The sequence below is a fragment of the Alligator mississippiensis genome, chromosome 1 (genome assembly GCF_030867095.1).
Source record: "Alligator mississippiensis isolate rAllMis1 chromosome 1, rAllMis1, whole genome shotgun sequence".
Lineage (NCBI taxonomy): Eukaryota > Metazoa > Chordata > Crocodylia > Alligatoridae > Alligator > Alligator mississippiensis.
Genome location: NC_081824.1, coordinates 241,881,196 through 241,909,148, shown reverse-complemented (window position 1 = coordinate 241,909,148; position 27,953 = coordinate 241,881,196). Strand labels below are relative to the sequence as shown.

The window sequence follows — 27,953 nt, the reverse complement described above, 5'->3', positions numbered from 1 at the left end:
TCATTAGAATTTAATTGAACAAACAACTAGAAACCATTGTATTAGAATTTTTTGGCATTAACTGAAAATGAAACTGCCTTATTCAGGTGGTCTAATAAAAGATATCACATTTACCCAAATAACCTTGTCTGCCTATTAAACTTGTTGATGTGTATCAAATCAACATGAGTGAATAAAATATAATAAAATACAAATCATTTGTATTTAAATTACCTTATTCTATTTTTATTTAGTACCCCTGCTCTCTGCAAGTCCATTCATAACATCTGAAAAAGTATGCTGTGGCTTATGGAAGCTCATGCTTCTCTGAATGAGTTAGGGTACTGTGGCACCTTATAGCTAACGTAATTGAATGGGTTTAAACGATTGCAATTCCCTTTGTGGGCCTTCTTATTTTGATACAAGTATAATTGATTTCAATTTAATTTAAATTTGTTCCTAATTAGTTTAGTCTAAACTGGAGCAGGCCTGGTTTAAACTGGAATGTGTATGTGCTAATACACTTTGGCACTTGTGTAACTAATTTGTTTTAAAATAAGATCTTTAGCTAAACTGCTGCCATTATGCATAAAGACAAGGTTTAGATGAGAGAACTCTAGTGCAGATTTTTACTTGCAGACTTTCATTTGATCATCTTTTAACTTTTTTTTCAGTTAAAATGTTTGATTGAAATTTTGAAATTAAATAAAATGAACTTTCCCTAAGAGTCTTGCAGTGTTCTGTGAATTCCAGACAATATACAATTTTTGTTGCTGTCTTCTGAATCTCACCATTTCTTTAAGATCCTTTTTAGTGCATGTGTGTGTGGGAACTGGATATAGTATTCCAGTAACTATTAATCAATTTTGAGGCTAAAAAGGTGTTACATCACCTACTCTGACTTTCTGTATACAAGTCATAGAGTTTCACCCCATTATTCTTATATTTAGCCTAATAACTTGTTTGACAAAAACGTATCTTCTAGGAAAGAATCCAGTCATCACTTGAAGGCATTAAGAGATGGAACATCTTCCAATTCCTTTGGTAGTTTGTTTCAGCAGTTAGTTACTTTCACTTAAAACTTTGCGCCTTATTTCTTGCTTCAGTTTTCTTTCATTGGTTCTTGTTATACCTTTTTCCCGCCAGACTAAAGTGTGCTTTAATACCTGGTATACTCTCTCTTGTTGTGATCTGTAGCCGTTCTTCTAAATTGATTTTTCTTAGCTATCAAGTTGCAGGTTTTTTTGTGAGCCTGAAGCAAAGTAGTCGCTGAGTAGCGTTGCCTTCTTTGTGTCTCCTGTTAATAGCTCACCCTCAATAGTGAGTGGTAGACCTCGGTCTTTATTTTCTGTTTATTGTTTTTAACATCCCTTGCCTGCTATATCTCGGGTTTTCCGTTTTGCTTATTTTTTGGGGCCCTGCAAGTTTTTGCTATTTCTTAGTGTATTTTCTTAGTGACTTTCCCTTCCTTCCATTGACAAATATTTCTCTTGATATTGAGGAAGTGAAGAAGTTGCTTGTGGAACCACCTTGTGTCCTTCGTTTTTATCTTCCCACCAGGTTGGAAAAGCTTTTGTTGAGCCTCCAATACTATGTCCATTAGGAACTGCCAGCCCTTGTGGACACTTTTTCCTTCAGTGTGTTTACTCAAGAGACCTCGCCTATTATTTCTCTGAGTTGGTTGACATCTATCCTCTTGAAGTCTGGTATTCTTGTTTTGCTAATCTTGGGTCTTTTCTTTCTTAGAATTATGAATTCTCTCATATTGTGATCACTTCCTCACAAGTTTTCCATGCCTTCATGCTTGCAGCCAAATCTTTCTTATTGGCCAGAGCAAGGTCCAAGAGCATAGTATAGAATCATAGAATAGCCTCCTGCTCAAGGCAGGATCAGTCTTGTATAAACCATTTCAGATAAGTGTAAGTTAACATGCTCTTAAAAACATCCAAAGATAAAGATTCTACAACTGCTGGATCTCTTCCGGTGTTTAACTACCCTTATAGCAAGAAAGTTCTTTCTGATGTCCAGCCTAAATTCCCTTGCTGCAATTTAAGACTGTTTCTCTTTGTCCTGTGCCCTATGGCTACAGAGAATAGTCTATTAACATCTACTTTATAACCACTCTTCAGTATTTAAAGGTTGTTATCAAATTTCTCCTTGATCTTCACTTCTCCAGACTTGAATTGTTCCAGTTTTTTCAGCCTTTCCTTTTTAAGTTGTTTTTTCTAGGCCTGTAATAATCTTTTTGCTTGCTGCTGGACTCTTTCCAATATGTCCACATCATTCTTGGACATGGAGTACCTGATACATGGTACTCTAGCTGAGACCTTATCAGTGCTGAATGGGTGAATCACTTATTTTGACTTGCAGGTGATACTCCTGTTAATATAAGCTAGCATGCTGTTGGCTAGTTTTACAGCAGAGTTGTCCATCTGGCAGCCCATAGGTTACATGTGGCCATGAGGGGTTAAATTGCACCCCGTAGGGTCTAGCCTGGTTGCCATTCCCCATTGTTGTGGCTATAACAGCAGCTGGAGCCTCAAGTCTCCCCCTCCTTCCTTCGGCTTTTGTTTATCAGGTTAAAAATAACTCTTTAATTTAAATATCATTGGCTTACTTTCCTCTCTTCATTGCCTTGAGCCTGGAAACAGGAGTATATTTCTGAAAGCCTTACTCCTTGGTTTTGTTCAGGGTGGCTTCCTCTCTTTTGCCACTACTTGGCAGGTAGACCAGCGGTTTTCAAGCAGCTTTCCATGGGGCAGTGGGTTTCTACAATAGAGATTGTGGGTAACGGTGGGCCTGGAGGCAGTACACTGCTATTGCCAGGCCAGGTTGCCTGGCTCCATGTCAGCTCATGCAGCCTGCAGAGCCTGGGATAGGTGTTCTGTGGTGGAAGAAATGGTACTGGAAGCATTTTGTGACTTTAGGAAGCGTGAAACTTCTGAGCCAGAGAATGAGAGCAGCAGCTTTGAGTGTTTGCATCCTGGAACATGGATGCCTGAATAGCTCAGACAGATCTCTTGTGTGCAACAGAAGGGTCTGTAACAGTATAACCACCATGCCAGGGCACCCCAAAGTTAGTTTTGGTCTGTGGGTACATTAAAAGCTCTCACTTTGTTGCTGTGTTTAGCTGCAGTTACCCAGACATTTTACTGCAAGCCCTTTGGGGGGCTGTACTCCCTGCCATACCTGATGGACCAGCAGGGCGAGGATACAGAGACCCTGAGCCGAGCTGAGTGGTGGGAACTGCTCTTCTTTGTTAAGAAGCTAGAACTACATGAGCAACAAGAGATCACTCACCTCATCTGGCAGCATCAAGAGGAACAGGTGTGGGAAGGAGCTGGTAAATGGCAAGAAGGGGTTGGCACAGGGAGCAGAGCAGGCTTATGGGGGTATGGCAAATCAGGGAGGAAAGTAGGAGAAGAGAAGTGGGTTGTGGAGTTAGGGGAAAGGATAGAAACAGAGAAAAGGAAGGAACGGGTAACTGTGGTGGGAGAGGAGGAACCATAGTGGAATAGGAAAAGGGTTGAATTTTGGGAAACTGGTGGGGAGGTGGGAGAGACACAAGTGGAATGAGGGGGAATGAGGACTGCAGATGACACAGATAAATGCATGTAAGAGAGGAGAGCAGCTCGTCCCAGATCTAGGCAACATAATCGTGTCCGCTGGGTTCCAGATGAGCAAGCTGCAGACATGGGGATCTGTGGAAAGAAATGGCTGGTCTTGCCCATGACAGGTTTGGCTGCCCCTGGGTGGGTGTCAGGCCTGCAGAGGGGCCCTGAGGATTAACTCAGACCTCTTCGTTCCAGGTGCTGGAGCTAGATGAGGAAGCCCTGATCCAGCTGTCAGTGCCAGTGGAGTTGGTCCAGAAGGTGCTTTGGGTCCTGTGCAAGCAGTGCCAGGGCAGCACCCTGAGTGACCTCCACAACTCTCATGTCTACATCAAGTACTTCCTCAGCAAGGGATGGGAGGAGCAGGACAGTGTTGGGGTAAATGTGGTCCCTTTGGAATGTGCTGGCCATGGGAATGCCTTCCTTGAAGCCATGGCGTCCAAGAAACCAAAGACAGACCTTCCTGCTGCTGATGTGCCTTCCCCCACCTCAGCCACCGTGGAGAAATCAGACTTGCAGCTGTTTAGTGAACTCTTCAAAGCAGAAGGGCTGATTTTACCAGAGTTCCTGGAGGAAAAAGCCAAAGGTAAGTGCCAGCAGGAAGCCCAGGTGTCCTGCAGGGGGTGACTGCTCTGGGCAAGTTGCTTCAGGGGGCTCTTTATGTAGAGAGGATCCCTGCTGGCTTAGGCAAGGGCATCCTCTGGGCATGTGGGAGAAGTGAGCGTAGGGCTTGAGTGGGGGAACCCAAGGTTTGCTCAGGGAGTGGATGGGCTTGGGAGAGGGAGGCAGAGTTGGGAGGGGGGGGGGTGGGGGGAGTGCTCCAGGGGTGGCTGGTGCCTGGGCTGGTTTAGGTGAGAGCCCAGGAAGGAGTCCTGCTTCTGCCATGCTGATGAACCTGTTGGTCCTGGCCAGTATTCTGCACCATGAAGGGATCAGGCAAGAAGAGCTCTTTGGAGAAGATTGCAGATGCTCTGGAGATGATCCAGAGATCCAGTTCTGAGGTCGAGCTGCAAGTAGCGGGTCTCAGGTTCATTATCAAGACCCTGGAGGAGGAGCCGGGTCGAGAACGGCAGCTCATTAAAGTTGAGGGTGGACTAACCGTCAGGTCAGTTCTTGTTTCATCTGGGTTGACACCAGTCTCCAGCCCTTGGCTCTCTATCTACTTTGTCTGCTGGACTGAAGGCCCTCTAGTATCAGAAATGTTCTTTGCGTATAGGTACTTGTATGCTGTGATCAAACGTTTCTCCCTCATAAACTCCATGGTTCAAGCTTTCTTATTTTGCAGCTGGAGGGTGGGTTTCTCAGGCCTTGAACTGAGGGGGCTTGGTTGGAGGGGGGGCTGTGGTCCCTGTGTGCTGAGAGGGCCTTGGGTGGGCTGCTGGAGTGCCCAAATTGGGTTTGCAGACGTGGCTGGGGCAGGGCTCTGGCCAGGTGTAGAGAGATAGCTGTAGATAGCTCAAGATGAGACATGGGAGGGAGGGTGTTGGCCAGTGACCTGCAGAAGGGAGGATGTCTGGGAGGAGGTGTGGAATGGCCTGAGATGAGGAGATGGGGTTGGAATCATTCTCATTCTTGGTCCCTTGTAGTCTTTCAGCCTCCCTAATAAAAAGGGTTGCCACTCCTGGGTGACTGAGGATAGGTGATCTGATGACAACCTGAATACCAGCAAGAGGGGAAAGAACCAGATGCTAAATGTCTCTTCAGTCCAGCAGGGGAAAGTAGATCAAGAGGGAAGGGCTGGAAGTGGGAAGCAGACAAATGTGGATTGAATATAGAGCCTGCATTTCTCTCAGCAAGTACAGACTGGTACAGACTGTCATCTCTCAGTGCCTTCCTGGGACTAGTCAGATTGAGGTTGGGGGGGCACCAATGAGGGCTGTCTGTCAGGGTGGTTTGGGATCCAGTTTCTAGGAGGGAGCTGCCTTTGAGTTAGGCAGCAGGCCTCGTCCCTGCAGCTGCACTGTGAGGGTCTCTGATTGCTGTGGCCCCTGCCTAAGCAGCTGTTGGTCTGTGCAGGGAGAAGCTGGTGAAGATGCTGGTGGAGCTCCTGACCAACCAGGTGAAGGAGAAGCTGCTGGTGGTGCTGGCGTTGCGCCTACTGTGCGTGCTGATGGCCAAGTATGACTGGCGCGTGCTCTTTGCCACAGAGGGTGGGATACGTGCTGTGTTGTCTTGCATGCAGGAGTACAGCCCCTTGGCACTGGTCCAGCAAGCTGGTTTGGCGGTGAGTGTGTGTGCAGAGGGGCTGGGTGGCTGTAGGAGTAGGGGGGAGTGGAGCGGGTTTGGGTCCTCTGCCAGAGGGCAGGTGTTGGGATTGGTGGAGAGATGGAGGGTTGTACTGGATAGGAGTGGTTCTGGGGAGAAGTGGGGAAGAAGGTGGGAGTGCTGGGATACTGGGGGTACCTGGTGGATTGCCAGTGCTAGGCTGGGGTTGGGAGGCCCTGTGTCCTCTGCTGCTCCCTTAACTCCCCATTTCTGTCTTGCAGGCCCTGAAGGTGCTGGTGGGGGCTGGGAACTGTGAGGTGCTGGGCACCAGCAGGAAGCCATTTCCCCTGAACCATTCTGATGCCCAGATGATGCGGGAGATTTTTGCCAGCATTGGCTCTGCCACTAGCAAGGGCTCAGATAACCTGCTGTGTGCCATTCCTGCTGCCATCAGCACCATGCAAGGCACAGCTGGGTACGGGCAGGTGGCATCCTCTCCATGGGGAGTTGGGGTGGGGAAACACCTCCTAGAGTAGAGTGGGTGCAGAGCCAATCTCTAGGAGCTGCAGCCCAGGAAGCAGGAGTGAGGACAATTGCCTCTTCAGCCCCCAACCTCAGTCCTGCAGGGCAGTGCTGTGGGGTTTGCTCTGGGAAAGGATTGTGGGTACACCTCCCCACAGCCTTTCTGTTGCTGCTGCCAGGTGCGGAGGCTCCTTGCAGGCAGGAGGCCCTGTCGCCTCTGGGATCCATTAGAGGAGAGGAGGAGTGGCATGCCCCAGCCCTTACCTGGTCCCTTGTCCCTACAGGGGCATGTCAGCTGTGCAGAATGGACTGCTGGTGGTGAACATGCTTGTCGACAACCACCGTGGCCTGGCTGAGCAGCTGGTGAGCTGCGGAATCCAATCAGTCCTGCAGAGCTGCTGCCAAGGAGGCCGGAGTCCTGCAGAGCCCAGCTGTCCCAGCGAGACATTGGCCATGGCCATGCTCAGTCGCCTAGCAGAGCACAAGATCCCTTCAGATCTGACAACGGCAGGTATGGAGTCCTTGGGGCCCTTCAGACCCCGCTGCCCATGAGCCTGCTGAGGGCAGGGACTGGCCTTGTGCCTTCCCTTTAGTGCCCAGCACCCTCCTTCCTAATGCCTGTGAGCCCATGGACAAGCAAATATGGGACATCTTGTGTGTTGAGATGACAGGTACATGGTAATCTGTGTCCCCCTCAAGCCCCTCAAGCACCTGTCTGGTCACACATTTGGTGTGGTGTCACACTAGGGAGGGCTGCAGGCTCCTGGGTGTTGCTAGGGTGAGGGCCCTGAGTCTGTTGTACCTGGTGCAGATGCAGGTGCCCCCCTGGATCTGAGGGACGTGGACGTGCAGAAACTGGTGGCCAGTCTGCGAGAGGGCATCCTCTCCAAGGAGGTGCTGTTGGCTCTGGAGCAGCACCTCTGTGACAAGAGCCTTTGGCATGAGAGCGAGGCTGCTGAGCTCTTGCAGGACCGTGACTGCTTCCTGCTGCTGCTTCGCAACCTGGAGCAGCTGGGGGCTGAGAAGGCTGTGCAGCTGGGGGTCCTCAGGTGAGGGGAGGCTGTGGTTCCTGTGTGCTGAGGTGGCCTTGGATAGACTGGGACATGCTGAGATTGGGTGGAGTGCCTGGATTGGGTTTGCAGACATGGCTGGGGTTGCTGAAGCAGCAGGGCTGTGGCCAGGTGGGGGACAGAACCTGGGGTGATTGGGGGCAGAAGGTAGCTGTGGATTTCCCAAGGTGAGACATGGAAGGAGGGTGTTGGTCAGAGACCTGCAGAGGGGAGGAAGCCTGCAGGTAGGTTTGGAAGGTCTTGAGGCGAGGAGGTGTGGGGTAGGAGCAAGGCTGCCAGGGCTGCCCTGAGGGGGGATACAGAAGGGACCTGGCGTGGGTTGGCTGGTGTCTGTGCTGGGAGAGGGTATGGGGAATAGTAGGCAGATTGTGGAGAGGAGATGGGGCAGATGGGTGGGTGGATTGCTGTGCAGCCAGGCAGGCTAGCCAGGGGCAGTGAGTACCAGAAGGGTGGTAAAGTGAGGGGGGCTCTGGGCACTGGCACCTTCTCCACCCTCCCTTCCCCCAGTCCTCACTCTCCCATCTTTCACTCAGGATTTTGAACAAGTTCCTGGACAATTACCAGGAGGACGCGCTGCCATGGCATGAGTGCATTGAGCCCTGTCTGTCCTCCATGAGCGCCCACAGCACCGAGCGAGATGTGAGGACCGGGCTGGGCCTGGAGGTCTTATTAGCTACTGGCAGGTCGGGGGATGGGCATCAGGAGGTGCCCTAGGGCTTCTGGTGATGTCCTGTGTAGGGGGTGGTCGTGACCGGGTCCTGCCTCAGGCCTGTTTCTTTGGGGGCGAAATTAGCTCTGGCACTTCCTCTAGTGGCCTCTAGGCCAGGACTTGATCCTTCCACTGGGATACAACAGAGAGCCTAGAGACTGCAGCCCTCCATCCCCATTATGTGCCAAGCACTGGGCTCTGCAGATGAGGCGGGCAAGAGGGGAGTTTCCTGCCTCAGGCCACGTGCCAGGCAGAGCTGAGAACAGAAACAGGCCTGCTGGTTCCCAGGCCAGTGTGCTGACCTCCAGCCCCTCCCTCCCCTTCTGCAGGTTGTGCAGGAGTTCATTCGCTTCCTGCACCGCCTGGCCACTGTTAACAAAGACTGTGCTGTGGTGATGTGCCGTGTGGGCACCAAGGAGGCCCTGACCAAGGTCATGGACAAGCACAGCTCCAGCCTGCTGCTGGTGACGGAGCTACGGGACCTGGTGACGGACTGTGAGAAATATGCCAGCCTGTACAAGAAGATGACGACCAGTATCCTGGCCGGCTGTATCCAGGTGAGGCTTGGGCACTGGCACAGGGTGAGGGTGGCTGTGTGGAGGTTCAGGACTGGCTGGCTGGCTGTGCACACCTGGTCTCTGTGGCTGTTGCAGGGGCCCAGCCACTGGGCTTCCCCCACTAGGCCCTTGTGTCCCTTGTGCAGATGGTGCTGGGTCAGATTGAGGAACACAGGCGGAGTCACCAGCCCATTAACATCCCCTTCTTTGATGTCTTCCTGCGTAACCTGTGCCAAGGTGAGTGCTGAGCCCAGGCACCCTGAAGCCCCTCCACTTGCCTGCCCACTGGGCCCAGACAGCTCCCTACAGTGCTGCCCCTTCCCTTTCAGGCTCCAGTGTGGAGGTGAAAGAGGACAAGTGTTGGGAGAAACTAGAGGTTTCCTCCAATCCCCACCGAGCCAGCAAGCTGACAGACAAGAACCCCAAGACCTACTGGGAATCTAACGGCAGTACTGGATCGCACTACATCACTGTGTACATGCATCGTGGTGTGGTAGTCAGGTGTGGCCCCAGGTCCTGCGGCTTGTGGCGTGTGTGGGGGATGAGGGGTGAGGCAGGAGGGCTGGCCAAGGCCTTTGGGGAGCAGGTTGATCTGTGGGTTCCCTGAGGTGAGTTTGAGATTTGGGGGTTATGTGCAGAGGGGTCTGGGAAGGGGCTGGGGCTGGGTGTGGGTGTGCTCAGGGTGGAGGGTGGTTGTGAGTGCTGATTCCTTGGCCTCTGGCTCAGGGGAAGGACAGTATAGGATGGATTTGTTGTGCAGTAACCAGCTGCAAGGGGACACTGTGTCCTCCTCCAGACCCTGACCTGTGCAATGTCATATCAGGTCCTTGGGGACTTGGATGAATTTTAGCTGGGACCAGCCAGGGCAGGCGGCTGAATCTTTGGAAGCAGTCTGGTTCTTACCCTGTGGCTGTCTCTGTTGCAGGCAGATGAGCATGCTGGTGGCCAGTGAGGATTCCAGCTACATGCCGGCCCGAGTTGTGGTCATGGCAGGAGAGAGTCCTGCCAGCATCAACACTGAGCTGAATACGGTGAGCTGGGTGGAGACTTCTCTGGGCTGAGGGCTCTGGCACTTTGCAGGAAGCTAGTGCATGGGGTTCATGGCTGAGGAGCTGTCTTGTGGCAGGCAGCAGGCTGAGGGCTTTGTATTGGCTGCCTCTTTAGTTGGGTGTAGAGTTTGGAGCCCAGCCCACAACAGGGCTGGGAGGAACCCCTGGCTGGCACAGTTGAATTGGTGCTGGGTGGCAGACAAGTGCCAGGGCCTGTGTCAGCCCAAGAGGAGGCCCTGTGAGACCCAGACTGCTGGCGCATGTTGCCAGGAGGACTTGTTGTCTGGGATCAGAGTAGGGCTCTGGTGTCCTGACTCCTGCATGGCCAGGACCTACAGAGTTCAGAGCTCATGCTGGACATTTACAGAATGGGATGGCCTAGCTTGCCCCTCTGCCCTGCTCCCCCTCCCCGGGGAAGCCCAGCACAACTTGCCCCTGCTTAATGTCTTGTGCCCATTTCTGTTGTGTTCGTCTCTGCCCCATGGCTCTTACTTGAACCCATCAAACGTCCAGCAGAGACCTGTCAGGCTGCTGCTTCTGTGCTTCTGGTGCTGTTGGAGCTGGGGCTTCCCCAGAGCAGTGACTGTCCACCAGAGGCAGGGCAGGCACAAGCCCTGCTGAGAGCTTCCCCTGCTGTTGGGCAGTGCCAAGTTCCTCAAGATATGTCTGGAGATGGCAGCAGCATGAAATTGGGACCTCAGGGACCCCAAGCCATTGGACACATGACCCCTCCACAGGGGTTCCTCTGCATCCTGGGATCAGCTTGGGTGCCTGAAGGTCCAGGTCTCAGCGGCAAGGCCACATGCTCTGGCCAGGCAACCAGTGCTTGCCTCAGTGCAGTACTGTTGCACAGAGGAGTATGTGGGGAGATGTGCCTCTTACTCAAAAGCTCCTGGTGCTGGCTGTTGGTCTGTGCCACCTTGCTGGTGAGGAATGACAAGGATACACTGACTAGGTGTGCCCTCTGACCCCTGTCTGCTTTGGTGGTCCCTGGGGCTGCTTCTGATAGGATGAGGTGGCTCATGAACTTGGCATTGTGACATCCAGGCTGTTGCCTGCTGCTAGATTTTGATTCTTTTAGTTGTCTGGCTAGACAGGGATGCCAGGGAGCAGGGCCAGGACTAGCCAGTGTGCGCCTCATGGTGGCAGGGGGATGGTATCTTTCTATACTTGGGGATCCTAGTTTGATTTCTGCTTGCCAGTCCCCTGTGCTTGTTGTCTTGCTGCCCTGTGTTCCTTGACCCTAAACCCAGCTGCTTCCCTGCCTGTTAAGTGCTGTGGGGTGGGGCCCTGTGCGGCCATGACATGCTGTGGGTTATGTGAATGGCAGTACTTGGGGCCTGGCAGTCCTGGCATCAAGATTCTGTGACTCTCCCACCCTCAGGTGAACGTCATGCCCTCGGCCAGCAGAGTGATCCTTCTGGAGAACCTGACCCGCTTCTGGCCTCTCATACAGGTCAAGATCAAGCGTTGCCAGCAGGTGGGTGCACTGGACAGGCTCTGGTCCCCGGTCCCCCTTGTGTCTTCCTGCCAGGGTTTGGCTGGGGGCCAAGAGGCCCATCCCGGAGCACCTATGGGGCTGGATCCTGCTGGCTGTGTGGTGGGCAGAGCATGTCTGAACATTTGAGGTCTGTGCCCTGTGCAGGGTGGGATTGACACGCGTGTGCGTGGCATTGAGGTCCTGGGGCCCAAGCCCACCTTCTGGCCGGTCTTCAAGGAGCAGCTGTGCCGGCGCACATACCTGTTCTACACCACCAAGGCCCACACCTGGTGCCAGGAGATCTCTGAGGATCGGCTCCAGTTGCTGCAGCTCTTCAACAGGTGAGGCCCCATGCGGCACTGCTGGGCCGTGCGCTCAGCAGGAAATGGACCATGCGGCCCCAGGCACTGTCAGCCATGTCTTGCTGGTAGATCATGGTGGAAGGTAAAGGAAGTGGCAAGGCTGACCTGTGTGGAGGCAGAGGTTTCAGCCTGGGGCTGTAGGGTTTGATATATGGGGAGGGGCAGGGCAGGTGCAGGCCCCCAGTGTCTTGCCGGGGTCATGAGGCCCAGTATTGTTTTGTTCTGTTGTGAGCCCAGAGCCATGCACTTCTGGCCAGGAGGCTTGGCAGCTGTTCTTGGCCTTGAGAGCATAGTCTTTACTGGCTGAGACAAAAGCTTGAGAAGATTCAGGGGGTTTTGACATGCTGGAGGGGCAACATGGGGAGCACTGCCCAGCTGTCCCCCATTGAAGACATCCCTTGGTGACAGGAAGTGGGAGTGGTGGTGATCAGTGAAGAGGCATATAGCAGCTCTTGTTGCCTGGCCTGGTGGAAGGGCTCTAGCTGCCAGTTGGAGCTGTGGAGAGGAAAAGAGCTTTTTGTGGAGAGGACAAGTAGAGCTAGGGGAAGTGCAGCGTGGTCCCCAGGAAGGGGACCGCCCTTCTGAGGCAACAACAGAGTTGACCCAGGACAGGTCTGGAGACCCATTGGCCAGAGGAATTTGCTGGGTGGGGTGGGGGTGCCCCAGAGCCCAGCAGTCCTGCCCCAAATCCTGGCAGGCATGGGACGCAACAAGCTGGGCCCCATGACCCAGGGTCCTGCTCAGGTTCAGCTGCTGTGCTGCCTGGTGTCTCCCTGCCCTCTTCATGTCTGGTGCTAGGTCAGCACCTTGCCCTGCCTGTCCTTGCCACTGTTTTCTGCTCCCATCCCCCACCACTGCCCTGGCCAGCCAAGCCCTGCATCCCTGCCCAGAGCATGTCCTGGGTGTTTCCCTGCACCCCTGCTGATGGTCTCTTGGCAACTCTCTGTTGTTGCAGGCTGAACAGTGCGCTGCGGCACGAGCAGGTGTTTGCTGATCATTTCCTCCCTGATGACGAGGCAGCCCAGGCTCTGGGCAGGACCTGCTGGGAGGCCCTCATCAACCCGCTAGTGCAGAGCATCACCAGCCCAGGTACCAGCTCCCCCTGCCTGTCCCCTCTTGCTGTGACCCTGCCACACAGATTGTCTGGCTCAGGTTCTGTCCCCCTTCCAGACTCCAGTGGCATCAGCCCCCTCGCCTGGCTCCTCAGTGAGTATCTGGAGAACTTGGAGACGGCTCGCCACGCCAAGAGTCACGCCACCATCTTCAACTCCCGTGTGCGCCGCCTCAGCCACCTGCTGGTGCACGTGGACCCCAGCACCCCAGAGCCCGAGGAGCTGCGACCGCCCGTCCGAGGAAGTAAGGGCCTGGGCAGGCGCAGTTCCCATGGGGGCGGGTGCTGCTTGCATGGTGAGGCTGGCAGTGCATCGTGTGTCCACACCAAGAGCCACAGCAGCAGAGGTGCTTTCTGTTGGCAAAGGAGCCATGTTCCCCACCCAGCAGAGCAGGCTTCTCTTGCCCCTCAGCAGGCAGTGTCAGGCATGTCTACACCTTCTTCAGCTGCCACGGGTCCCATGGCTGCCAAGCAGGTTCCCCTCATGCCACTGAGTGAGCATGCGTGTGGCCAGGGCTTGCTTGGGGTAGTGGCCCTGTTCTGGCAGAGGCTCTCCTCTCCAGACAGGGCCTGGACACACTCTCAGCTGCCTCCTGCCCATGGGACCTGCTCTGCTGGGGGGCCAGGTTCAGGCTGGTGGCAGAGGCTTGGTGCAGCTCCTTCAGGTGCAGATGCCTCTGTGGAAATGCTGCAGGGGCAGGGTGAGTCCAGGGCTTCTGAGAGAGCCAGAGCAGCAAGGTAATTCCTCTCCTCTCCTCTGGCCAGGTGGACAGAAGTGCCAGCTTGCCAGGCCTCTTTGAGGAGAGGTGGCCTCCCTGACGCACACAGCACCCTTGGCATGTATTGCCTGTTGGGCTGGCACCCATTGGGAGGGGCCGTTGTCCTTGCAGAGCTCCCACTTAATGCTGGTTCCTGCCTGGGCTCACACCTTTGCCACAGGCTCCCAGCACATGGCTGGCTGTGCTGTTGCTGGCAGAGGTGGGGAGGTAATGCAGGCATGTCAGAGGGTGAGGAGCTCTGGTTCCAGGTGGCTCTTCAATGCACCACATGAGCTTCAGCTCTGTCCCCCTGGGGTGGCAAGGGACATGGACATGCCTAGCTCCAGATCTAGTCCCTCCCACAGCAGCTGAGCCAAGCTGCTGCTTTGGAGCATGAAGGGCTGCTCTCTGTGGGCTGTACTCACTCTGGGTCCGGTTCTTTGACAGATGGGAAGAACAAGGAGGCAGTCTGTGGAGCTGTGAAGGTGTCAGGGAAGAAGCCTGGCAGCCTGGTGGGCATCACGCAGTGCTGGAGAGGCGTTGTGCAGCAGCAGGTGTGTGTGCACAGCTGTGGGGACAGGGCTTGGGCAGCAGGAGCAGGATGTAGCACGAGTGCACAGCTGCAGTGGGGGAGCTGTTCTGGCCCCAGCTGTTCTGCACAGAGCATGGTCCTGGGTGGGGCTGCCTATGACAGCATGGTTGCCACCCCCTGTGCAGGTGAAGCGGTTCTTGGAAACCTCATGGCAGGCCCCAGACTTTGTAGAGCGCTACTGTGGTGTGTACCAGCGTCTGCATAGCTCCATGGAGGAGCTGTTTGGGCAGCAGATGGCCTTTGCACTGGCCCTCCGCCAGGGCTTCTCAGGGGCGCTGCTGCATCTCTCCTTCCTGACAGCCATGCATGTGAGTAGGACTCAGCCCTTTGCAGGGGGAGGGCAGCTAGTGGGATGGCCCTTATCCTGGGAGAATACAAACTGTGAGCTCAGTGGAGGATTGGGCTGCTCTGCTGGTCACTAAGCCCTTGGGCAGGAGAGCAGGGACTGTGCCTGTTCCCAGGTTGGGCTGTGCCCTGGCCTTTCTGCTGCCAGCCTGGGCCAAGGCCCTTCATGGTTTCTCTGCAGTCTGCTTGCCCTCTGGGATGCTACCAGCCCCCACTGCTCTGTATCTGCTGGGTGACCCCTGTGGTGAGCCCTGCTCCTGTCTGGGTCCAGCAGGTATAGAGTTCTGTCATGTCCCTTGCCTGTGCCCAGGCACACATGCAGCTCCCATTGCTGCTCTTGTTGCACACGTGCAGTTCTCCTGCTTCTGTTCTTGTGCTGCCTTAGTGTGACCCCTGCCAGGGAAGGGACCCCATTGTCTGAACTTGAGGAGAATTCTGTGGGGGAGCACTCTCCTGTCCCGTGTTCCCCTGAATGTCTTTGTAGGGAAGCATGTCTCTGCCTGGCCTCCTACTGTCATGGGGTGGAGCCTCCAGCCTGGAGTTCCACCCTGACCATGGGCGCTGTCCCCCCAGGTGAGTGAGCAGTTTGCCCGCTACATCGACCAGCAGATCCAGGAGAGTTGCGCTGATGCAGCCAGTGTAGAGACGCTGCAACGGCTGCAGCGGAGCCTGGAGCCCATCCTCTTCCTCTCAGGCCTGGAGCTCGCCAACACCTTTGAGCACTTCTACCGGTGAGGAGACGCAGGCAAGGGCCAGCCAAGGAGGAGCGGGGCTGTGAGGGTTCCCCAGGTCAGACTGCTGACTGAGGCTGTGGGAGCTTCTGGGGGAAGGGAGCGGGCCCTGGACTGAGCTCCACAGAAGCCTGCTGGGCCCTCTGCTGCCAGCCCCAGCACCCAGGTTCTCTCTGTGGCTTGCAGCAGCCTGGGTAGGCATCAACCAATGGCAGTTCTCTGGGGCTTTCCCCCTTCCCTCCCCTCTGGGGTTGCTCATGCTCCAGGAAGGAAGCTGGTCTGGCAGGGGCTGGGTTCCATGGCCTCTAGCACCATCCACTGTGGAAATTGAGAATCTGGCAGAGACAGCCGGATTGGTCCTGGGGGCACCTGCCTTTGGCCCTGACAGAGGAGGAGGGCATGGGGTTCCTGCGTCTGGCACATGGGGATTGGGCTTTTGGTTCTGGGAAGGCAGAGACAGGTCTAGGGGATGCCTTTGTTGCGGGTTGCTGGGACCGGGGTGCGTGAAGTTGGTTGCTGTTGTAGGTATTACCTGGGTGACCGGCTCCTGGCCCATGGCAAGGTGTGGCTGGAGGGGGCTGTTGTGGAGCATATTGGGCTCTGCTTCCCCAACCGCTTCCCCCAGCAAATGTTGAAGAACCTGAGTGAGTCAGCAGAGCTGCAGCAGCAGTTTCACCTCTTCCAGCTGCAGCAGCTGGACAAATCTCTGCTGGAGCTGGATGCAAGGCAGGAGGACCTGGAAGATGAGGTGGGCCTGAGAGGGGTGGGGTGGGGGCTGTGCAGGGGCTGCCTCCTTTTCCCAGAGGGGTCATGCCCAAGTAGGCTGTTGCCCCTGTGGGCTCTTGAGCAGATTCCTGCATCTGCCCACAGGTGATGGAGGAGGAGCCTTCCCTGCTGGCAGTGGAGCCAAAACTGCAGGTGCTGGCTCTGTCCCCACGCTGCTGGACCATCTCTTCACTCTGCCATCTGGATGACCCCGGCCGGTTTTTCCCACCACCTCTTGCCTCCTACCTGACCAAGTTCACTGACTTCTACACAAAGAGTGAGCCTAGGCCAGGGTCAGCCTTGCTGGGGCTGGGTCTGCTGGGGGCACCCTGCTCCCTGTGGGAGTGTCTCTGGAGAGGCTGTGGGGCCTGAGGGGTGGTGAGCTGGTAATGCTGCCCATGGATAGGGTCACCATATGGGACAGTGTGAAATCTGGGACATTTCCCGCCCTCCCCACTCCCTCCCTTTTCAGGTAAAGGTAGAGTCAGGGCACCACTGGTATTACTACTGGGGCAGCTAAGGAGTCAATGTCCTGTTAATGATCCATTGTTTTCTTCAGAGGTGTTAATGATCCCCTTTTTAATCTTCATTCCCCTAGTTAAGCTAACCTGTTAGGGCAATGTAGCTGTCTGCTAGAGCTTCCCATTTCACTGCTCCTGCCCCTCCACCTCCATGCCCTGCACCCTGGATGCTTGTTTTAATTTTCACTGACTGGCCGGGACTGGCTTCCAAATTCCAGGACTCTCCCGGCTAATCCAAGACGTAGAGTTACCCTACCTTTGGGCAACCCTTGCTGGGGCCTGTCCAGGAGATGCTCAGTATGAGCTCTGGCTGGGGCTGCCGCACCAGTCTGTCAGTGGGGCAGGGTGGGTAGGGCCTGCCTGCAGGGGTGTGTGATGGGATCAGCCATATCTCTTGCAGGTCAGAACCGGTTTGGGCTGGAGCACATGAAGCCACGGCACCTGCAGTGGACGTGGCTGGGCCACGCCGAGCTGCAGTTTGTGGATAGCACCTTGCACGTCTCCACCTTGCAGATGTACATCCTGCTGTGCTTCAACAGTGCTGAGGTGGGGAGTGCATCAACCTCTGTCACCCCTGCCGGTCCCCCAGAGCAGCGCTGCCTTCTCCTCTAGGTCCAGCTTCCTTGGGACAGCTTCCCTTCACCCCTTCCCTGGGGCAAAGGCACCTTGCCCAGCCCTGCATGGCAGGAAACGATGGCCCCATAGTCCTCAGGGTGGACCCTGGCTTCCTGCTCTGAGGCCCCCCAGCCTGTCCTTGCTCTGGTTGCCTCTGCCTGACCCTTCACAGTTTCTGCTGGAGCATTGGTGTCCTTCTGTGTCCTCCCTTGCAGAGAGGATGTAATGGGAAATGTGGCCACCTCTTCCAGCCTTGGCCCTCTGCTACCTGCCCCCTTTGCTATTCCAGGAAGTTGCTGTGGAAACCCTGGTACAGGCCACGGGACTCTCTCCGGTCCTGCTGAGCCATGCACTGAAGCCCCTGACAGGCAGGGATGGGATCCTGACTCAGAGCCACCCTTCTGGGGGTGAGTATGAATGGGCAGCGCTGGGGGGAGACCCAAGAAAGTGTGTGTTGTGGGACTCGTGTTCAGGAGCCATTTGCCATGTGAGGGACTGAAGCGCTTGGTTACCTGTGCAGGGTGGGGGGCCAGGCCAGGAGTGTTTCTGAAGGGGGCCTGTAGCTGCACCTGTACCATGCATATAGAGGACCTGGTATTTGTGTAGGCCTATGCAGAGGGTGTGGGGTGCGTGGGGCAGGACTTGCCCCAAGTGGGTTGCAGCCTGGGATTTGTTAGGTGGATGAAGTGGGGCTTAGATCTCTGAGCTGGGTGGAGATGGAGGTCCAGTCCACAAGTACTACTGATCTTGGCCTGTGCGTGTCTCTGTCGCAGGGATCCTGCAGCTGAATGAGGCAGTCCTGTTGCGGGGCTCTGGCCAACACCTGTGGCTGCTGCCCAGGCAGACGTACCTGAACGTGAAGGAGGATGAGGGAAGCACCCTGGAGAGGAAGAGGAACATCATCTGCTGCCTCACTGTCCAGATTCTGAAGGAGGAGAAGCAGCTGCACATCGATAACCTTGTTTTCAGGGTATGGAGAAGGGGCTGCCTGGCCCGGCTGTTCTGTTTCCTGGCAGGGTCAGGAGTAACTCCTGGCTTTCTCTCCTATTGCCTTAGGTGATTGATGCCTGTCAGAAGTGGGAGGCTGGGGCAACTCCAAAGTTCCTGAGCTTCTGCTGCAGCAGCACAGACGTGCTGTCATGCATCCTGCACTTGCTGAACCAGGGCTACATCCGGCGCCTGGAGGACAGCCCCCAGCTTGTGGAGTACATCTCCACAGAGCCAACAACTCCGCACAGGGGCCAAGCACAGGTCCTTTTCCAAAGCTTAGAAAGCAAAAGCCAGCAGACTGATTTGGGGAAGGACCAGGTCACCAGGAAATTCTCTGCTTTCAGGTAGAGGAGTGTTTTATACAGGTTAAGAAGGGCTATATTAACAGAGAATGTTTTCACTCAAGAAAACATCCAGATGATGGGCATTTTCTCTGCCAGGTTGAATGCTGGTGGAATTGGCACTGAGGAGGTTTTGATGGAGACTCTTCTGTTGCCTATGGGACGCACCATGAGTCAAGACGAGGTGGAGATGCTCATGAACCAGACAGTTCAGCAGGTCTTGGACACCTTGAGTGTCTCAGCAGATAGAGCCCAACATCTGCTTATACACTGCAAGTGGAATGTGGATCTCCTGATCCAGCGCTACACTGAGGACCCTGAGTTGCTGCTCATTTCTTCAGGGCTGCAAGTGCGGAGCCCCCAACAGCCCCCAAGCCCTGTCACCCTTTGTCCAGTGTGTGTGAACCAACTCTGCCCTGATGACAGCATTCCTACTCTCTGCTGCATGCACTACTGCTGTAAGGTGAGGGGCCTCAGGATTGACAAACTTGTGTAGCCATGACGAGAGGACCCAGTCCCAGGATGAGTGGAAGCTTTCTTCCCCAAACAGCTGGCATGAGAAGATCTCACTTCTCATTTTTCTCCAGCTTGTAGGATCCATTCATTCCCTCCTTTCAGCTATCTAGTGATGGTCTTGCAGCTCAAACAGCAAGATAAATTCCTGATGTGTTCCCGAGTGGGGAGCTGGCTACTTCTTCTAGCCATAGGAATGGGCTCCAGAGGAGGGCATCTTGCCTTGGGAGCAGGTTTGGGGTTGCTGCTGTGATCATGGTCTGGATCTGATTTTGTGTCCGTCTGCCTGCCCAGTCCTGCTGGAATGAATATTTGACAACCCGGATTGAACAGAATCTGGTTCTGAACTGCACCTGTCCCATCTCCAACTGTCCTGCACAGCTCACCACAGACTTTATCCGCTCCATCATCTCTTCAAAGGAGGTCATTGCCAAGGTAGGTGAGGTTCTTGCCAGGCTATGCCTAGCTTTCCGCCACTTGTTTGGGTGGGGGTGGGTGGAGGTGGATACTCTTCATTTCTAATCCATCACCTGTATTCCTCCCCAGTTTGAAGACCAGTAGGGTTCAGAGCTGGTGGCAGGCAGCTCATGAGAAGCCTCCTGTATTTGAATGAATGAGAATTTCCTCTCTTGTGCTAATTGACTGATCTCTCCTATGGTTCCTATCTACTTACTCTATGCTGTGCAGCTTAGCCTTGCCACAAGTACCCTCCATGTCCCCTCACCTTCCCATTTGCTGCCATTTTTCTGTTCTCCAAATACATTTCCCACTCCTTTTGAGTCTGTCTGTTTAGATTTTCATCTCACTATAAAATCAACCCAGCAAGCAGAATGGTGGCACTAATCAGCTGTTTGCAGCCATAATTTAGTTTGTGCTTCTTGTGTTGTAGCACTTAGACCAGACAGAATCATGATAGGATAATTAGATAGTAAACTCCCTGAAGGGCTCTTTCTTGTTGCGGGGTTTTATTATCCACAGCACCTTGGCTGGGATCAGTAGGCACTACTATGATACAGTAATAATGATAATTGTTACCTTGCACTTGATGGAGAGCAGTTTCCTGTATCTTAGGGCTCTAGTGTTGGAATATAAAGTTTTCAGCATATGAGATAATGTAAATACTTAGGAAGAACAAGGTTGGTGAGAACAGTGTTAGGCTAGAAGCTATGTTGGTAGATGGAATTGAAGAGAGAAAAAGTATCTCCTGATGATGACTGCTTTTAGGTCACCAAGAGTCACATTGCTCGGTCGTATAAACATGGTTTTGGAGGAGAAATTTGCAGCATACCCTGTGCAGGGAGTAAAAGATGCCCATAGGCCTGTGAAGCCAGAACCACTTCAGCAATGGAGTCCATACTTGACTTAGCCACAGCTGCCCTTTCCTCTTCAAATAATTTTCGGGAAAGGGCTTCAAGCCTGTTTAATGCTCCTTGTGTTTGTAAATACTGTGAAACTTCTCAGGGTCAAGTCATTTGCTCTTTTTGTTTATCACCGTGTGTGTGTGTGTGCGCGCGTGCACGCGTGTGTTTGGTATGACCTCTATTCTAGAGAAGTACAGGGAGAACTAAGGTGATATAGGTGTAGAAGCTGCCCAGCCTACATTTCTGGGGCCCTAGCCACAGGATTGGTTGGGTTTTCTTGTATTACAGTACCATCTAGAACTCCCAGCCAAAAGCAGCTCCTCTCTCTGCTGACACTGCATAGTCAAAAATGCCCAAAGAGTTTACAACACCTAAAAAAAGACCAGGCAAAGTGTAGCAGAGAGGGGATTGTTGCTTCCTTCTACAGGTGGCATGGAGGGGAGTGAGGCATGGGAAATGGCTTGCCAAAGTCACACAGTAAGTCAGTAGCAGGAGCAGAACTGAACTCAAAACTCCTGTGTTACAATCCAGCGATATTGTGACTAATAATTTTTGTTTCTCTTTCTGCAGTATGAAAAAGCTATTCTCCGAGGCTATGTTGAGTGCTGCTTCAACCTCACCTGGTGCACTAACCCTCAGGGCTGTGATCAGATCCTTTGTAAGGAGGGGCTCAGCTGTGGAGAGGCCTGTTCCAAGTGCTCCTGGATATCCTGCTTCAATTGCAATTTCCCAGAGGTAAGGTTTTCCTCAGGAGCTGGGCTGTCCTCATGTAATCTCAAACCTTGCCTTTCTGTAATGTTCACGCTATGTTCCTCACAGGCTCATTACCCTGCTAGCTGCAGTCATATGTCCCAGTGGATGGATGATGGCGGGTACTATGAAGGAATGACTGTTGAAGCACAAAGCAAACACTTGGCCAAACTTATCTCCAAGCGCTGCCCAAGTTGCCAGGCACAGATAGAAAAGAATGAGGGCTGTCTACAGTGAGTACCTTCCTGTGTTTTGGGGCTGAAGCAGGAAGAAATGGGGGAATGCAGACAAGTTTCTGGTACTTGTAGGACACCCATGTGTCTGTTCTTATAATTATGGCTTGGCTTAAAGCAGGGGTGTCAAACATACAATCCGCTAGCTAGATCCAGTCTATGGGGCCATATCATCTGGCCCGTGGATCATTGGATCACCTCTATCCCTGTGCACAGGGAGTCGGTTTGGGGTGCCACTTGCAGCTAGTGCCTGGTAGCCCCTGTGGCATGTATGGTGCCAGATCCAGTCTGTGTGCCATAGTCAGTGCGTGTCCTATGCTAGTCACAGGTGTACAGTAAATCCTGGGGCCAATGCACACTGCAGGGCCAGTCGGTGGGGCTGTGCATGGAGCGTGTGCCCCATGCTGGCCCCCTGTGCTGTGTGCAGCACACGCATGTGGTCCACTGTTGTGTGCTGGACTGACAAGCCCCAAGGCTCACCATGCGCATGCCAGCTTCTGGTGCTGGCATGGGGCATATGCTGCCTGCAGTTTACAAGCTGGACTGGGCACTGCACATAGCACAGGGGCCTGGAGCATGGACTGCATGCAGGTACCCCAAACTGACTCCCTGTGTTGCCTGCAGCACTGGGTCTAGCTCATATGCCATAGGCACGCAGGCTGACTCATGTAGCATGTGGGTAGGACCCAGTGTTGTGGGCCTTCTGCAGGAGGTTGGTTCCCGTCTGGCCCAAAGATGAGTTTGACAAGCCTGGCTTAAAGGCTTTTGTGCTCTTGCTTTCTTCATGTCAGACTTCTAGGTTGCTTTTCTTGCAAGTTCTGGTCAACACTTTTATTTTATTGATTAAGTCTGTAAAAGTAGTGACACCAGCAAAAAAAAAAAAAAAAAAGTTCTTTTGTGAGTGTACCTTATCTGGTTTGGAGAGCTGATGTAAAGCTGTGCTAGAAATTCACTCTTGCTAGTCTAAGCTGTGTCTTCACTGGAAGGGCTTGCTGGTATATTTATGCTAGCAGATCCTTTCTTTTGTAGATGTGGCAAAAAACTATCAATTGTAGCCTATTATGACTTCTTTTTTTGACCGTGAGTTGTGAGGGTCACTGATGCAGAAGTAAATCAACCTACACATCTGGGAAAATGTGTGTATTTGGTTGATGGGAGGAACAAAAGTTTCCACACATCACAAATTCATAATGTGCAACATTAATAGCTGACAACAGAGGTACCATAAAACCTCTGTGGATATGAATTTGGTGCCTAAATAGGAATAGTACAGGGAGTCCTCAGACTTGCAGCACAATTGGTTTTTGAAAAGTGTCTTAATTCGAAACGTAGGTTGGAACCAATTTTCCCATAGGAACAATGTTATAAAAGGGGGATTGGTTCCTTTATGATGTTCAACACAGCTGCCTCCAGCTGGTAAGTCTCTTCTGGTGAGGGGGTAGGGGAAGGGAAGGGATGTGGGGGGACAGATCAGTGCCTCCACAGTGAGGGAAGGATTGGGGCTGGGGTGGCAGGGGTGCGGGGAGGGGGTGGGTAAGCTTCTGTTGCTGCATGCTGTTGCCGGTCTGGGAGGGCATGGGGCATATGCTCCCAGATCTGTGTGGGGCAGGCAGGGCTGTGCTGTGCTGGGCTGTGCTCTGGGCAGGCAGCAGAAGGTGCTGGGAATGGGAGCTATGCCCTCCTGCCACTCGCCCAGCTGGAATGGAGGCGGAGCTGCTGCGCTGCCTCCAGACAAGAGGCATGCAGCAGTAGGAGCCACCCTGGCCTTCCCGTGCCTCCTGGCTGAGCAGCAGCTGCGTCCTGCCTCCACTCCTGGTCCTGCCTCGTCCCGGCTAGGCAAGTGGTGGCAGGGCAGGGGGGAGGCGTGTGCCCCCAGATTGGGGTGGGGCAGGTGGTGGATGGAGGGCTATTGGGGGGGGGGGGGTGTTGCAGCCACCCTAAAATTTGCTGTAGCGCGTAACGGCTCCCCCCCCATAGCCCCAGTCATCTGCCTGGAATGCAGCCCCGGCCCTGCCCACCCCACCCCGATCCGGGGGTACATGTACCTCCTCAACCATGCCCTGCCGCCGCTTGCCGGGACGGGGGGGGGCATGGGATGAAGCTGCTACTTGTCTGGGAGGCGGGGGAAGGCCAGGGTAGCTCCCATTGCTGCACACCACTTGTTTGGAGGCCACGCAGCGGCTCCGCCCTGGCTGGGTGAGCGGCAGGAGCGTATAACCCCCACTCCTAATGCCTTCCGTCGCCTGCTTGGAGTGTAGTGTGGCACAGCCCTGGCCCTGCCCGCCCTGTGCAGGTCCGGGGGCACATGCCTCCCTCCATGCCCTCCCAGACCAGTGGTGGGAGCAGCGGCGAGTCTTGTCAGATGAGCTGCTGCTGGACCAGCAACACGCAGCAGTGGGGAGACACGCCACCCCCTCCACAGACCCCCGCCCCGGCTGGACAGCTTTTGCCCCAGCCCCAATCTCTCCCTCGCTGTGGGGGTGTTGATCTGCCCCCCTATGTGCCCCCTCCCCCCCCCCCCCAACAAGGGACTTACCACCTAGAGGCAGCTGTGTGGAGTGTCATAAAGTTGAAACTGGTGTCGGAACCTCGAAACAGCGCATAAATTTATAAAGGTCCTAAGTGCTGTTTGTTGGAAGCTTCTCAAAGTTGGAAGCTGAGGACTGCCTGTATATTTGCCTGGTTACGTTATTGATTGCCTGACCAGGATGGTGACGGCAAAGCAAGGAATACTAAAGTTGATTAACAGGGCTGCAAAAACAGAGAACATAGTATACATGGAATACAGGTGACTTGTTATCCCCACATAGATTGGGTGAATATCGCTTCAACATGGGATGCAAAAGTTAAATTTCTAAACATGAGAAATAACTGGTTTTGGGAACAATTTTAGTCCTGCAACATGCAAGAGGTGGAATATGCTGTTTACTCTGTGTACCCCACATACCTTTTCCTCCAATCAGTCCTCCAAAACTGGGGTACGTATCTTAAGCTCTTTTGTCTTCACTGAACTAGAAACAGGGAGGAATAGCAGAAAGACACTGCTGCAAGTTGGCTGCCATGCTCTTCCAGTCTCTGAATTCACTTGTCAGGGTCAGAGCTAGAGTGCTAACCTTCTCACAGTCACAGCCACTGCATTCAGGATGGCCTGCACTCAGCATTCAGCCATAAGTGGAAAAATATATTTTCTTCATTCTGCTTTCCAAAGCAAGGTGTGTGTCTTATTTGGGTGTGCGTGTGTATTGTGAAAAATCACAGTGGAATGTAATGCATAATTCTAAGAAGTGTACAGGATTTGGTTCATTGGGAGCTACTCTACAACAGTGACCACAGTGTAATTCAGTTCAACATCTTTGTAGAAGAAGAAAAAGCAAAGCGTCTTTAGTGGCAGTACTTAGCTTCAAAAAGGGGGAACTACACAAAAATAAGGATGTTAGAAAGGAAATGGTCAACAAAGAGTTAAAAATTACCATATTGAAGGCACAAATTAAATGTATACTGGAAATCAAAGTAAATAGTAAGTACACCCAAAAAGGGCCAGCCTGGTTAAATGTCAAAACAAAGGAGGATATTAAAAAGCAAAAAGATATAATATAAAAAATGGAATAATAATGGATAATAATAACATTATAAAAGCCTTAGTCTGTCTGTAATGCTTTATTTGCACTCTGATTGGCTGTCTCAGCAGCCAGTCAGAGTGCTCCAAGAGCTTTTGGCCTGCAGGTGACAGTGGCGCCATGGCAGAGCGCTGCCACGACAGCAGGGACGGGGGGTCTTCACCTGCCCTGTTCTGTGGAAGAGGCAGAGGTGGTGGTGGCGGCGCAAGGAGGGCGGGGAAACAGGGTTGGACCTGCGCAAGTGGTGCAAGGGAGACGGGGAAATGGGCTTGGGCCCACCATGGCGTGGGAGAAGAGCAACCCAGATGCCGCCATGATGGTGGGGGCAGAGGGGAAGGAGCAGGCAGGTGAGGCCAACACAAATGGATTCTCCCCCCCCCCCCAGCCTTGCGCCTGGGAAACGGTGGCATTGGAACAGAGTAGGGTACGAGGCCAGCGCTAGCCTTACCCTCTGCTCCCTGGATGCAGCGGCGCTCTGTCCTCACCTCCCCCTGTCATTCATGGGGAGGGGAGGCAGATGGACGTGGGCCAGGCAGATGTGGGGGAAGCAGTCCTGGCCCCAAAACAGTGGCGGGGAACATGCCAGACCCAGCCTGGCTCCAAAATGGCCTCTGTCCCTGCCTGCATCCCCCCCATCATTCTTGATGGGCAGTTGGCTAACAATAATAATAATGTAAGTAAATTAAAAGCAGAATGCCTGCCAGGGTTTTAGTGTGGCCGTTGGGCAATTGATGAGAAAAAAGGAGCATGGAAGGAAGTTAGTCATGGCCAAAAAGTTAGGAGAGTTTTTTGTGTCAGTCTGTATTGTGGAAAATGTTGAGGAGATTCCCATACCAGAGCTTCTCCTTATAGGGGACAAATCAGTAGAACTGACTCAAGTTAAGGTGTCAGTAGAGGAGGTCAAAGACGAAACTGATAAGCTAAATAGGGACACTTCACCAGAACCAGATGGTATTCATTCAAGAGTCCTGAAGGAGCTCAAACTTAAAATTGCAGATCTCTTGACTTTAGTATGTAACTTATTGCTAAAAACTGCCTCTGTACTGGAGCACTAGAAGGAAACTGGTGTAATGCTAGTCTTTAAAAAGGGATCCTGAGGGGATGTAGGAACTACAGTTTAGTGAGCATATCTTCCCGCCCCTGGCAAATTGGTAAAATCCATAATAAAACTAGAATTGTCTGTCACATGGATGAACAGCACTTGCTGGGGAGGCATCAACAGGGCTTTTGTAAAGGCAAATCATGCGTCATCAACCTACTAGAGTTCTTTGAGGGTGTCAACAAGCTTGTAGATCAAGACTGTCTGGTTGTTATAGTGTAACTGGACTTTCAAAAAGCTGTTGATAAAGTTACACACTAAAGGCTCTTAATGAAATTAGGCTTTCCTAGCATTAGAGAAGTTTGGTCATGGCATTAGAGGGGAGGTCCATTCATGATTTGCCTGGCTAAAGGATGGGAAACTAAGAGCAGGTATAAATGATCAGTTCTCAAAATGGATGACGGTCAAGAATAGGGTCCTCCCTGACTCTGTGATGGAGCCTGTGCTGTTGAAAATTTGTAAATTATTTGTCAAACATTCATACTGATTTGGAAAAGTGTGTGTGTTTGCGTGCACGTGCGCGGGGGTGTGTGAATAGTGAGTTGCTGAAATTTGCAGATGACATGAAATTGTTCAGAGTAGTAATAAAACAAAGCTGAATATTAAAAGCTGCAGAAGGATCTTGCAAAATTGAGCAAATAGGTAAGAAAATGGCACTGTACTGTTCTGGGCGCCGCACTTCAGGAGGGATGTGGACAGCGTTGAGAGGGTCCAGAGGAGGGCCACTCGCATGATCAGGGGGCAGCAAGACAGGCCCTATAAGCGGAGGCTATGGGACCTAAACCTGTTCAGCCTCCACAAGAGAAGGCTGAGAGGGGATCTGGTGGCCGTCTACAAGCTGGCCAAAGGGGACCAGCAGGCTATGGGAGAGTCCCTGTTCCCCCGAGCACTACTGGGACTAATGAAGAATAATGGCCATAAGTTGATCGAGAGTAGTTTCATAGTTGGTAGGGTCAGAAGGGGCCTGAGCAGATCATCAAGTCTTACTCCCTGCCATGGCAGGAAAGAGTACTGGCATCAAACGACTCTGACAAGGTGTTCATCTAGCCTCCTCTTAAAGATCCCCAGGGTAGGAGCCAGCACCACTTCTCTTGGAAGTTGGTTCCAGATCCTAACCACCCTGACAGTGAAGTAGCGCCTCCTGATATATAGCCTGAATCTACTCTCTGCCAGCTTGTGACTGTTATTTCTTGTCACTCCTGGGAGTGCTTGGGGGAACAGGAACTCCCCCAATGCCTGCTGGTCCCCTCTGACTAGTTTGTAAACAGCTGCCAGATCCCCCCTCAGCCTTCTCTTGTGGAGGCTGAACAGGTTCAAGTCCTTTAGCCTCTCCTCATAAGGCCTGCCCTTCTGACCCCGATCATGTGGGTGGCCGTCCTTTGGACCCTCTACATGTTGTCCACATCCCTCCTGAAGTGCAGCGCCCAGAACTGGACTCAGTACTCCAACTGCGGCCTGACCAGTGTTGCATAGAGGAGGAGGATCACCTCCTTGGACCTTCTTGAGATGCATCTGTGGATTCAGGCTAGATATCAGGAGGCGCTACTTCACAGTCAGGGTGGCTAGGATCTAGAACCAACTTCCAAGGGAAGTGGTGCTTGCTCCTACCCTGGGGGTCTTCAAAAGGAGGCTAGATAACCACCTAGCTGGGGTCATTTGACCCTAGCATTCTTTCCTGCCCGTGGCAGGGGGTCAGACTTGATGATCTGCTCAGGTCCCTTCTGACCCTACCTACTATGAAACTATGGCAGATGAAGTTGTCATCATCATCCTCGATCCCCTGCAGCTGAGGATGATTGTCTTCTATGATTGTCTTATCTGTGGGTCTGAAGATGGTTGACGAGGCGAATCCAGGATCAACAGGTTCTACTGCAACTTGGGCACTTGTTTCCATGTGGGGTGGATAGCTCTGGACTCTTGACTCAGTCTGTGATGCACTGTTTCTGCCACTCTGGCTTTTCCATCTCCTGTTGTCGTCATGAGATTTCAAAGTACTGACATCCTTGCAGCAAACTCTTCCTCCATTTGGGGTGGTCCTCTCATGGATTAAAGTCGATTTTGCGTTTT

General features: G+C 53.1%; 1 protein-coding gene across 5 annotated transcripts in view; it reads left to right on the top strand.

Annotated features, from left to right (window-relative positions):
• The window catches only part of LOC102568024 (cullin-9), an 80,494-nt gene that overhangs the window by 30,429 nt on the left and 22,112 nt on the right, over positions 1 to 27,953 (top strand). For 4 of the 5 annotated variants that reach the window (XM_059720351.1, XM_059720352.1, XM_059720350.1 and 1 more), the window contains 30 exons: positions 3,110 to 3,306; positions 3,789 to 4,176; positions 4,503 to 4,695; positions 5,607 to 5,814; positions 6,077 to 6,270; positions 6,602 to 6,828; positions 7,129 to 7,366; positions 7,921 to 8,026; positions 8,426 to 8,653; positions 8,800 to 8,890; positions 8,983 to 9,154; positions 9,579 to 9,684; positions 11,087 to 11,182; positions 11,348 to 11,523; positions 12,500 to 12,633; positions 12,715 to 12,900; positions 13,219 to 13,356; positions 13,861 to 13,967; positions 14,131 to 14,313; positions 14,924 to 15,081; positions 15,607 to 15,829; positions 15,952 to 16,123; positions 16,768 to 16,913; positions 17,272 to 17,389; positions 17,756 to 17,952; positions 18,039 to 18,316; positions 18,413 to 18,776; positions 19,121 to 19,261; positions 20,758 to 20,922; positions 21,007 to 21,170. In XM_059720351.1, the coding sequence (XP_059576334.1) occupies positions 3,110 to 3,306; positions 3,789 to 4,176; positions 4,503 to 4,695; positions 5,607 to 5,814; positions 6,077 to 6,270; positions 6,602 to 6,828; positions 7,129 to 7,366; positions 7,921 to 8,026; positions 8,426 to 8,653; positions 8,800 to 8,890; positions 8,983 to 9,154; positions 9,579 to 9,684; positions 11,087 to 11,182; positions 11,348 to 11,523; positions 12,500 to 12,633; positions 12,715 to 12,900; positions 13,219 to 13,356; positions 13,861 to 13,967; positions 14,131 to 14,313; positions 14,924 to 15,081; positions 15,607 to 15,829; positions 15,952 to 16,123; positions 16,768 to 16,913; positions 17,272 to 17,389; positions 17,756 to 17,952; positions 18,039 to 18,316; positions 18,413 to 18,776; positions 19,121 to 19,261; positions 20,758 to 20,922; positions 21,007 to 21,170 (5,494 nt within the window). The remainder of the gene's footprint in view (positions 1 to 3,109; positions 3,307 to 3,788; positions 4,177 to 4,502; positions 4,696 to 5,606; positions 5,815 to 6,076; positions 6,271 to 6,601; positions 6,829 to 7,128; positions 7,367 to 7,920; positions 8,027 to 8,425; positions 8,654 to 8,799; positions 8,891 to 8,982; positions 9,155 to 9,578; positions 9,685 to 11,086; positions 11,183 to 11,347; positions 11,524 to 12,499; positions 12,634 to 12,714; positions 12,901 to 13,218; positions 13,357 to 13,860; positions 13,968 to 14,130; positions 14,314 to 14,923; positions 15,082 to 15,606; positions 15,830 to 15,951; positions 16,124 to 16,767; positions 16,914 to 17,271; positions 17,390 to 17,755; positions 17,953 to 18,038; positions 18,317 to 18,412; positions 18,777 to 19,120; positions 19,262 to 20,757; positions 20,923 to 21,006; positions 21,171 to 27,953) is intronic. The other variant, XM_059720353.1, reaches the window with a different exon arrangement.